Source organism: Quercus robur, chromosome 5 (genome assembly GCF_932294415.1).
Source record: "Quercus robur chromosome 5, dhQueRobu3.1, whole genome shotgun sequence".
NCBI classification, from domain to species: Eukaryota; Viridiplantae; Streptophyta; class Magnoliopsida; order Fagales; family Fagaceae; genus Quercus; species Quercus robur.
In genome coordinates, this window is record NC_065538.1 from 3,830,150 (window position 1) to 3,841,499 (window position 11,350).

General features: G+C 37.1%; 2 protein-coding genes across 2 annotated transcripts; both read right to left on the minus strand.

The window, feature by feature from the left end:
* Positions 1-604: 604 nt before the first annotated feature.
* LOC126727688 (uncharacterized mitochondrial protein AtMg00810-like) lies at positions 605-1,885 on the minus strand. Its single transcript, XM_050433615.1, has one exon. It carries the CDS (start codon positions 1,883-1,885, stop codon positions 605-607), a length of 1,281 nt encoding a protein of 426 aa, XP_050289572.1.
* A 2,697-nt stretch (positions 1,886-4,582) lies between these two features.
* LOC126727689 (uncharacterized) lies at positions 4,583-11,044 on the minus strand. Its single transcript, XM_050433616.1, has 2 exons — positions 10,864-11,044; positions 4,583-5,253 (listed from the first exon to the last, which is right to left on the minus strand). Exons 1-2 carry the CDS (start codon positions 11,042-11,044, stop codon positions 4,583-4,585), a joined length of 852 nt encoding a protein of 283 aa, XP_050289573.1.
* Positions 11,045-11,350: the final 306 nt, after the last annotated feature.

Here is an 11,350-nt window from a genome sequence, read left to right on the forward strand (position 1 = left end):
ATTCTGATGAGATTTGGAAGTTGGTGACATTGGTTAATTAGTGCCTAGCCAACAAATGGAACTATCTGTGTATTTAAGACTAAAGACAAAAAGGGGAAAAAAAAAACATTTTATGAAAGGAGGCAATTACATATAGGGGTAAAAAACAGCTAAAGAGCTTAACAGAAAACAGAACGTAACAAACACAGTGAAGCTAGAGAGAAATAGAGAGAGAGAGAAAGGAAGAGAATCAAGTTTAGAAGCTTTGAATATTTCTGAAGAATTGAATTGTTTACAAAACAGTAACAGAAAGATTATATATATAGCCTAAAGAATTAAGAAAATAATCTAACCACCTCTAAACCACTTCCTAATTACACAGATCAGCTTCACACCATCTGATCATTACAACAAACCATTGATCATCACCTTACACGTGTTAATACAAAATAGACTAACTGCACTACAACAGAAAAGCTACATGTAAACTGATGCAGAAAGCTATAGGTCGTATTTGTAGCTGAGGCAATTGTCGTTTAATGACAAAACACAAGAATATTCTGCCCCAATGCTCTGCCTCTCTGCCTATTCTGATATCTCATCTTGATATACTTTCATTTACACTTCAATTCAAGCTTTGACATTCCCCCTCAAGATGAGAATCGGGTCTGTTGCTTGCATCTGCAGCTGTCTTCTTTGTAATTAATCTATCATCATCTAAGAGTGTACATTCCCCCTTAGGAAGAGAAGCTGAAACATGAATGTTCATAACATTCATTTTACTTAACAAATGTCGCAACTGTGAGCTGTTAAGGGCCTTAGTGAGTAAATCTGCCAACTGAGTGTGTGTGGGAGTGAAAAACAGCCTAATTACATTGTCTTGTACCTTGTCTCTAACAACATGACAATCAACCTCTATGTGCTTGGTTCTCTCATGAAACACAGGGTTTTCTCCAATATAAATGGCCGCTTGATTGTCACAAAACAGAAGAGCAGGTTGGGGATGCCAAATCTCTAAATCCTTCAACAATGACAGCAGCCAAGTCAGCTCATACACAGTGACAGCCATAGCTCTGTATTCTGCCTCAGTAGAAGATCTAGACACTATAGATTGTTTCTTAAACTTCCAAGAAATTAAGGAATCACCTAAAAATATACAATAGCCTATGGTTGATCTTCTGGTGTCTATACAAGTTGCCCAATCAGCATCTGTGTAAGCCTTCAAATGAAAATCTGAAGATGCAGACAAGAAAATTCCTTGACCTGGACATCCCTTTATGTACTGTAAAATCTTGTAAGCTGTATCTAAGTAAGGCTTCCTTGGTTTGGACATGAATTGACTCAACTTGTGAACCGGGTAGGCTATATCTGGTCTGGTGATTGTTAGGTATATCAATCTACCAACTAACCTTCTATAGACTCCAGGATCAGGTAACAAAGTACCTTGCAGCTTGCTCAACCTTAAATTCTGCTCCATTGGTACTTTACTCGGCCTACAAGCTGACATACCAGCATCCTTTAGAATCTCCAAAGCATATTTTCTTTGGCATAAGCTGATCCCTTTGGCTGATCTGGCTATTTCAAGACCAAGAAAGTACTTCAAACCTCCAAGGTCTTTAAGCTTGAAGTGTTGATCTAAGGAAACTTTGAGTGCTTCAACCTCTTGAACATTGTTGCTAGCTATGAGAATGTCATCAACATAAACCACCAATGCTATGAAAGAACCACCAAGCCTCTTTGTAAAGAGTGAGTAATCAGCCTTGGATTGCTTAAAACCAAGCTGTTTGACAACATAACAAAATTTTGCATTCCATTGCCTTGAGGCCTGCTTGAGTCCATATAAAGACTTATTTAACTTGCAAACAACATTCTCCTCTTTGCTGTGAAAGCCTTGAGGGAGTTGCATATACACCTCCTCATGTAAATCCCCATTCAAAAACGCATTGTTGACATCTAACTATACCAAGTGCCACCCTTTCACAGCAGATATAGCAAGAAGAGTTTTAACAGTAGTTAACTTGGCAACAGGGGAAAAGGTGTCAGTAAAATCTAATCCCTCTTGTTGAGTAAATCCCTTAGCAACTAGTCTTGCTTTATACCTCTCCACAGATCCATCTGCCTTGTATTTAACCCTATAGACCCACTTGCATCCAATTGCCCTTTTGTTGGAAGGCAAGGGAGTAAGTGTCCAAGTATTGTTAGAAACCAAAGCTGCAATCTCAGCATTCATGGCATCTTTCCACTTAGGATCCTTAATAGCCTCATGATAGAATCTTGGTTCAGGGATGGAGGTAATAAGGGAACAAAAATGGGCATAGGAAGGAGAGAGTTGGGAAGAATCAATGTAATTAGAGAGAGGATATTTAGTACCTGATGGGTGAATAGAACCTGACTTGTTGTTGCTGAGATGAGTGGACTGTGTAAGTTCATTTGAAGTAATAGTGCTGCATTTGTAATCCTTCAAGTATGTAGGAGCCTTAGAAGGTCTAGAAGATCTTCTTAAGGGGGGAATAGATGCAGGTGGATCAGTTATAGGATTTTGAGCAACTAAAGGGATAGTGACAGATTCTGCAGAAGCGGAATGACCAGAATCTGATATGGCAGGTTCGGGTACAACAGAATTAGGAATGACATTATGGATAGAATCTACCGCTTGATGTGAAACTTGGGTAGGTGGAAGGATAGGATCAAGAAATATGGCATCAACTGGGGTTGCCACATTAGGACAGATATGAGGAAAAGATATAGAGGCTTGTGGTGAAGTGATAGAAGAGATGAAAGGAAAAATATGTTCATGAAAAGATACATCCCTTGAAATGAAAATTTGTTTGGTTATCAAATTCAACAATTTGTAACCCTTGACACCAAAAGGGTATCCAAGAAATACACAAGGAATAGATCTAGGAGCAAATTTTGATCTATTGTGAGTTAAGGTAGATGCAAAACATAGACATCCAAATACTTTTAAGTGATTATAAGAAGGAGTTTTGCAATAAAGTTTCTCAAATGGAGTTTTATGATCCAAAACAGTACTAGGCAGCCTGTTAATAATGTGAACAGCTGTCAAAACACAATCCCCCCAATAGCAAAGTGGTATATTTGATTGAAATTTCAATGCTCTAGCAATGTTTAAAATGTGTTGATGCTTTCTCTCCACAACTGAATTTTGTTGTGGAGTAGCAACACAGGAGTGTTGATGTACAATCCCATGTTGAGCATAAAAATCTTTGAGAAAAAATTCTTGAGCATTGTCAGTCCTAATTACTTTGATATGAGATTGAAATTGAGTAAAGATCATGTTGTAGAAGGAGATTAATAATGGCCTAGTTTCTGTTTTGGATTTCATTAGATACACCCAAGTGGATCTTGTAGCATCATCCACAATTGTAAGAAAGTATCTAAAACCATCATGAGTGGCTTTAGCAAAAGGTCCCCATACATCACAATGTATTAAATCAAAGGCATGCTCAGATATATGATTAGAATTAGGAAAGGGTAATCTTTTAAATTTGGCAATGGGACAAACAACACATTCTTTATTTGAATGAAAAGAATGTACATCTGATACACAGTAAGGAAGTTTGTCATCTGACACATGTCCTAATCTAAGATGCCATAAGTATGACTTATTGACAGTAGAATCATTAGAAACAGAATGAACAAAAGAGTTGAAAACTGACTCTAGGACAGTAGTTGCTTCTGAAGCAGTCTTGCAATTTTCTGAGGTTTGCAGCAGATAAAGATTGTTGTGAAGCTTACCCAATCCAATCACTCTCCAACAAGTAAGGTCCTGTATAAAACAGTAGTTTGAAAGAAAAACCAAACAGCATGATAATGATTTGGTTAATTTGCTCACTGATATTAGATTAAATGAAAAAGCTGGGACACAAATCACATTTTCAAGAATCAATGTTGGGGTAAGTTGGACTGTGCCTATGTGTGTGACAAGAACCCTTTCACCATTAGGCAAATGTACAAAGGATGACAAGGAACTAGTTATGCTGGTGAAAAGGGATGTAGAATGAATGATGTGATCAGTGGCTCCTATGTCTAGAACCCAAGTTTCAGCATTATGAGCTATTTTATTTGAAGGATTTTGAGAAAAAATTGAATTCTTCAAATTAAGGCAAATAGAATCCTGGAAAGAGGCACAAGAAATACCTGAAAGAGCAGAATTGGCTGCATGAACAACATCTTGACTGGTAGAGGAAGAAGCATGAGAGCTCAGCATTGATAGTAATTGCTGGCATTGCTCAGGTGTGAATGGAAATGAGCTTGAAGCAGCCTCGGATTGACCATTTTCACCATCAAAAATCACTTGATTTGCCACAAAATTTTTGCCTTTTTGCTTGTATTCTGGTGGAAATCCTACTAGTTTGTAGCATTTTTCCATGAAATGGCCAAGTTTTCCACAATGACTGCATACAGGTCTGCCCTTGCCTTTATTCTTTCCTCCTTGATTGAACCCTTGAGCCTTGACTACCAAAGCTGTTGAATCAACTAACACACCACCTCCATTGAAGCCTAAAGCCATCTGTCTCTCTTCTTGTATCACCAAAGAGAAGGCCTTGTCAATTGAAGGACTTGGCTCCATCATCAGAATCTAAGTTCTGACTTGTGAGAAAGCTTCATTCAAGCCATTGAGGAATTGCATCAATGCATCTTGATGATTGAAGAGCATGATTTTATCATTCACTCCACAAATGCATCGGCCACATGAACAAGATGGTGAAGGCCTGAGATTGAGTAACTGATCCCATGATGCTTGAAGATTAGTGAAGTAGGTAGTCACGGTTGAATCTCCTTGCATAATTGTTGAGATCATCTTCTGAAGCTGTGAAATCCGTGGACCATTTGCTTGTGAAAAAGGGTTTCTGAGTGAATTCCAAACCTCCATTGCAGTGGTTCTGTAGATCACACTTGCAGTGATGTGAGGTGAAACGGAATTCAGAATCCATGAGGAAATCATGGAATTGTTCTTCGACCAAGCAATTTTCTCCAGAGGTGTGACAGCCATAGAAATCATGCTAGAGCCATCAATAAAACACAGCTTGCTTTTCGCATCTAGTGCCATAAGCATAGCCCTAGCCCAATTAGGATAATTGTCCTCAGTCAAGAGCTGAGTAACAAGAATAGCACCTGGTGACTCTCCATGGTGCAAAAAGAAAGGACTTCTCGGATCCTCCATCGGAGAAAGCTCATGATGAGCATTAGGTTGAGAAGCATTGGAAGAAGGAGCTTGATCTTGATTCGCCATTAATGGAAGCAAAAGAGCTCTGATACCATAACAGAAAACAGAACGTAACAAACACAGTGAAGCTAGAGAGAAATAGAGAGAGAGAGAAAGGAAGAGAATCAAGTTTAGAAGCTCTGAATATTTCTGAAGAATTGAATTGTTTACAAAACAGTAACAGAAAGACTATATATATAGCCTAAAGAATTAAGAAAATAATCTAACCACCTCTAAACCACTTCCTAATTACACGGATCAGCTTCACGCCATCTGATCATTACAACAAACCATTGATCATCACCTTACACGTGTTAATACAAAATAGACTAACTGCACTACAACAGAAAAGCTACATGTAAACTGATGCAGAAAGCTACAGGTCGTATTTGTAGCTGAGGCAATTGTCGTTTAATGACAAAACACAAGAATACTCTGCCCCAATGCTCTGCCTCTCTGCCTATTCTGATATCTCATCTTGATATACTTTCATTTACACTTCAATTCAAGCTTTGACAGAGCTAGCGCTCATGTTTGCATGATGATCACGAAGGAAGCTACACAAGTTTTCCTCGCCATAAAGAGGATATGAGTTAGTCATGATCCTTCCTATTCCACCTTGTTGTCATTTCTAATAATGAGATGACAACTAGGAGATAGAATATATACAGATTTCTAGATAGAAAAGATGGAGGCAGGACAACTAGGAGGTGAGGAAATTTGAATAACCAATCAAATAATGAGATAGACGTTTATAGTTTTGATACCTAATAAATATATTTGAGCGTGTCACATTGTCAAACAATTCAAGCTTAATGTCAAATAATTAATGTGCGGAATATGAACTTAAGCTTAAAATAGAATTGATAAACAATCTAAATCAAATAAAATCACATCCACAACAGAAATTAAATGGAAAAGATTAAGGGAAGAGAGATGCAAACACAAGGACAACACACGATGTGTTATCGAAGAGGAAATCGAAGCCCTTAGCGTAAAACCTCTCCGCCGCCCTTCAAGCGGTCAATAATCCACTAGAAAATGTAATTGGGATACATGAACAGCAATAGACCCTCCAAGCCTAATCTACCCAATGTACCTAAGCCCTCCAAGCTTCTTGCTCTAACGAAGTTGCACCGAACTTTTTTCTTTTCTAACTTACCAGATTCCGCTATAACCCATAGCATCAACCAATAACCGTTGGTCCCTTCCTAACTGCTTCCGAAGCACCAAATAGCCTTCTCACAAACATGGGTATGGTGAGAAAAGGATTTGGGTAATGAACCTCTCAAGAATTTGACAATGGAGAGGAAGTGGGTAGAAAAATTTAAAGAGTCTCTATGTAAAGATTGTGGATGAATCAATCTTTTTTTTCTCTAGAGTTTCTCCCTCAAAATTCTCTCTAGAAGCTCTCACAATATCGTGGGTATAAGGGTATATATATAGTAGGGTGAAAAGGAATGTGAAAAGTCAGTTTTTCCCAAACAGGGTGTTCTGGTGACTTGACCTCGCGACTGGGTTGAGTCGCGAGTTCAAGTCGCGAGCTAACGGCCTGGCCAGCTTGAGACTTTTGTCCTGTAGTGCAACAGCTGGCGCGACTCTTCAGCTTCTAGCATGCTTGGCACGTGTGCAACTTTCTGGCGGCTTGCAAACCGCGAGCCACCCGCGAGATCCAGTCGCGAGCTCCTGCTTCTTTGCACAATCTTGAGCATTTCTTCACACTCTCTCACACACTACCGTTACATAATTCCCACCTAAATATAGGGTTACTAATTGCTAAAATACAAGCAAATTTGGCACGGAATAAAGCCAACAAGATGGTTGATAAATTCAACCTTACAGACTTTACACTTGATTTTATTTGATTTTATTTCTTTAATTTCAACCCATTGCTAATCAAATATCCTCACAAAACCAATCATTTTCAAACAAGTAGTTTGGATTGGACGGTTTTGGTCAAGGCCAAGTTGGATTAAAAACATATATTAAAAAATGAATGATATTTATTGTGCATTTGGATTAGTTTTTTATTTTTTTATTTTTTTATAAGTTTATTTTCTTATTTGTTGAAAGTTGATCAAAATACAATTGTAGCTAACAAACAAATTAAAAAGCTATAGATAAGTAAATAAATATTTATGTAAATGTTAGAGAGAGAGAGAGAGAGAGATGGCAAAAATGCCCCCTCTTGCCTCGTCCCCCCCCCCCCCCCAAACATAGACACACTCACATTTTTTATATGTATTATAATATCTTTTTTATAATTCATTTTTTTTATACATATTCTATTACTATCCCCCAAAACACTCTCTCTCATAACTTTCACTTTTGTACAAGGGCGAAACTACATGTTAGAGTGGGCAAAATTTTTGAAAATTTCTTTTTACTATATTGAAATATTTAATTTTTTTAATAATTAGCCCCCAAAAATGGGACCCCCCCCCCCCTCCCCCCAAAATATTTGAGTTGGTCCAATAATGTTCTTTAAAAAAATTGTCCAATTGGTCTAGTAGTTATAGAGAATGTATTGTTTCTCAGTTTCATTTTTTATTGTAAAATTTGTTCTCATATCTCTTAAAGTTTTGGATTATTTATGTCTTTGAACACATCGTTAATTCAATTGAAATTTTTTTATTCATTATGGTAGACAATTTCGTAACTTATATTAAAAATGAAAATTGTAAGGATTTCACTATGGAATATGGTAAAAGATTAATTTAATTCTATGAAACATTTAATTTTAAGGATTTTAATATGAAATATACTAATTTCTGTGTATGTGTATGGAAGTTTGTATAAACTAATAAATTAGTAATACAAATCGCCCCCCCCCCCCCCAAACAAAAATCTTTGGCTCTGCCCCTGATTTCGTCCTTTCTTTTCATCTTATTTTTATCTCATCAATGTATAAGAAAACCTAAATAGGATGGCAAAATACTCCTTACATGCCCCGTCATTGACTTGCCCTACTCTCACCTCACACAGGTTTTCCTCACCATAAAGAGAATATGAGTTACTCATGATCCTTCCTATTCCACAAGAGAGAGAGATAGAGAGAGAACATATATAGATTTCTAGATAGTATAAAGACGATGGAGACAGAACAACTAGGAGGTGAGGAAATTTGAATAACCAATCAAATAATGAGATAGATGTTTATAGTTTTGATACCTAATAACCTATTGCTAACCAAATGTCCTCACAAAACCAATCATTTTCAAACAAGTAGTTTGGATTGGACGGTTTTGGTCGAGCCCATGTTGGATTAAAAACATATATTAAAAAATGAATGATATTTACTGTGCGTTTGGATTAGTTTTTTTTTTTTTTTTTTCTTGATAAGTTTATTTTCTTATTTGTTGAAAGTTGACAAAAATACAATTGTGCCTAATGTTAGGACATATGTGATTCACTTGTAAGGAACATATGTCACTATTTCATGTAATTAGCTAATCCTTTAACAAAACGCACTTTACTTTTAATTGGGTAGATCTAGGATGTGTTTAATACTTCAAGAAATTGTGTTTCAAGATCAAATGTTAAAACTATGCAAGTCTGTCCAAGAAATAAGTTAAAGAAGTGTTGTTCATTAAAACTCGACAGCTAGCTATCTATCGAGACTTGTAGAGCTGTTGAAGCCCGTGGCTCGACAGCAGCTCGACAGATGAGGTTTATGAAAAACAAAAATTCAGTTTTGTTTTAACTCCAATCTGTGATTATGTGTTTAGGCTTTCTTTTCTCACAATCCTAGACATATAAAAGGATTATTTTAAGGGCCGTCAAGTGTTCACAAGTTGCACAAGTATTAAGCAAAGTTTGTTCAAGGAAATTGTGACCGGAGACAGAATTTGCCCTAGTTCATCATTCTTGTGAAGAAGTTGCTGTGTTTGTGCACCGTAAGGTTTTGTGATCAAGCATCTTCTTGATCTTCATCATTGGGATGAACTGAAGAACTTTGCAGCCAACAACTTTTTCTAGTTGGTGATTGAAGTCGCGTATTGAGATCCGCGCAATTGGTTAGTCACGTACTGAGAGCCATGCATCAAAAGGAGAAATTGTCACTACAGAACAAGTCCAATTGAGTATTGGGGTAAGGGTTCAACTGTAGGTTGGTATAAGGTACTGGAATTCCTTTACTTGTTACCACTTGTTGTGATAATAGTGAAATTTCGAGAGTGGTAACCTTAAAATCACCCGGTGGGGTTTTTGCCGTGTTGGTTTTCCCCATTCGTAAACAATTCACTGTGTTAAATTTATTTTCCACTGCATACTTAATTTATTGGTGATTTGTTTATGCTACCACGTGTTTGCATGTTAATTAACTTAATTAATTCACTTGACTAAATTAATTGGTTAATTTATTATAAGGGGTTAATTCATTTTTGGCCTATCATGACTAACCAGTTGTATGGATCCTAGTACGCGACTTCAATCACCAACTAGAGAAAGTTGTTGGCTGCAAAGTTTTTCAGTTCTTCCCAACGATGAAGATCAAGATGATGTTTGGTCACAAAACCCTACAGTACACAAACACAGCAATTTCTTCACAAGAATGATGAATTAGGGCAAATTCTGTCTCCGGTCACAATTTGCTTGAACAAACTTTGCGTAACACTTGTGTAACTTGTGAACACTTGACAACCCTTAAAATAATCATTTTATATGTCTAGGATTATGAGAAAAGAAAACTCAAACACATAATCACAGATTGGAGTTAAAACAGAATTGAATTTTTGTTTTTCATAAACCTCAACAGATACCCTATCTGTTGAGCTACTGTCGAGCCACGGGTTTCAATAGCTCTACAGGTCTCGATAGATAGCTAACTATCAAGCTTTAATGAACAGCACTTCTTTAGCTTGTTTCTTGGACAGACTTGCATGGTTTTAACACTTGATCTTGAAACACAGTTTCTTGAAGTATTAAACACATCCTAGATCTACCCAATTAAAAGTAAAGTACATTTTGTCAAAGGATTAGCCAATTACATAAAATAGTGACATATGTTCCTAACAAGTGAATCACATATATCCTAACAATCTCCTCCTTTAGCAATCTGTGACAAAACCACAACAAACAAATGAGATATGAGAGAAGTCATAAATCACTCAACTCATATTCATTTGTTGAATACAATAAAATCTATCTTAACACAAACTCTTGAAAAACTTTGCAAGAAGAGAGTTTATGACAAGTAGACTTTGACAAACTGTATTTCTTAAACATTTTAAACAAAACTCATCAAGGCATCTTTGTGTGAAACAGAAATAATAGATTGCATACAAGTAGTAAGAACCATGTGTATAAAGAAAGAAGAGAAACAACACATGCAAGGGTAGGTGAAAGAAACATACATCAACATATATAAAGAAAATAAGTACAATGTATGTCAATAATGGTCACAAGACCCATCTACAAGAATAAATGTATCTAAAATAGAGAAAATAAAAAGATACATGTAATCCTCATTACATCCCTCAAAAATATCAACACTCCCCCTAACAAAGATGTCCTATACTAACTCTCCCCCTAAGAAAGACTACTCTTATATCCAAAACTATTCTCCCTTTTGGTCACGAGTGACAAAAGGTAAGAGTGTCAAGTAGACATCTCATCGATAGAGTTAGTATCTCCATCATCATCATCGTCATCACCATCATCATCATCCTCATCCTTAGAATCAGAAGCCACTAGAGGAGGTGGAGGAGAAGCCTCAAGAGCAAAGCCACCCATGATCGCCTGCCGCCGTGTAATACGACTGACATGAACGTTCACCTGATACAACTCTGTAGAGAGTGTATCAAGGCGAGTATCCATGCGCTGCAGCTGCACCATGATGTCTCCGAGTGACACATCACTCGTAGAAGAGGAAGGAGCAGATGTGGATGGAGCAGAATGAGATGGAGTCGAACAGGAGGGAGGAGCTACTAAATCCGACTATCGTGACCGAAACTGCGCCTCGCTACGTTTAACGGTAGCGACGTCTATGGCACACATGACAGAGAAATGGTTGGAAGAGGAAAAAGGAACAGAAAAATGGCATAAAATTCGCGTAATAGCTGAAGGAAAAATGAACTTATCACGGGTAGTCGTATCCCTATACACATCTATAAGAGAGAGAATAAAATGTGAAGGAAAATC

Bases quoted from the DNA above. Each gene is read 5' to 3' on its own strand.
- LOC126727688 (XM_050433615.1), bottom strand. From the start codon at position 1,885: ATGCAACTCCCTCAAGGCTTTCACAGCAAAGAGGAGAATGTTGTTTGC.
- LOC126727689 (XM_050433616.1), bottom strand. From the start codon at position 11,044: ATGGTGCAGCTGCAGCGCATGGATACTCGCCTTGATACACTCTCTACA. The intron at 5,254-10,863 runs GTGATGACGATG...ATGGTATCAGAG, and splicing joins GGATGAGGATGATGATGATG to CTCTTTTGCTTCCATTAATG.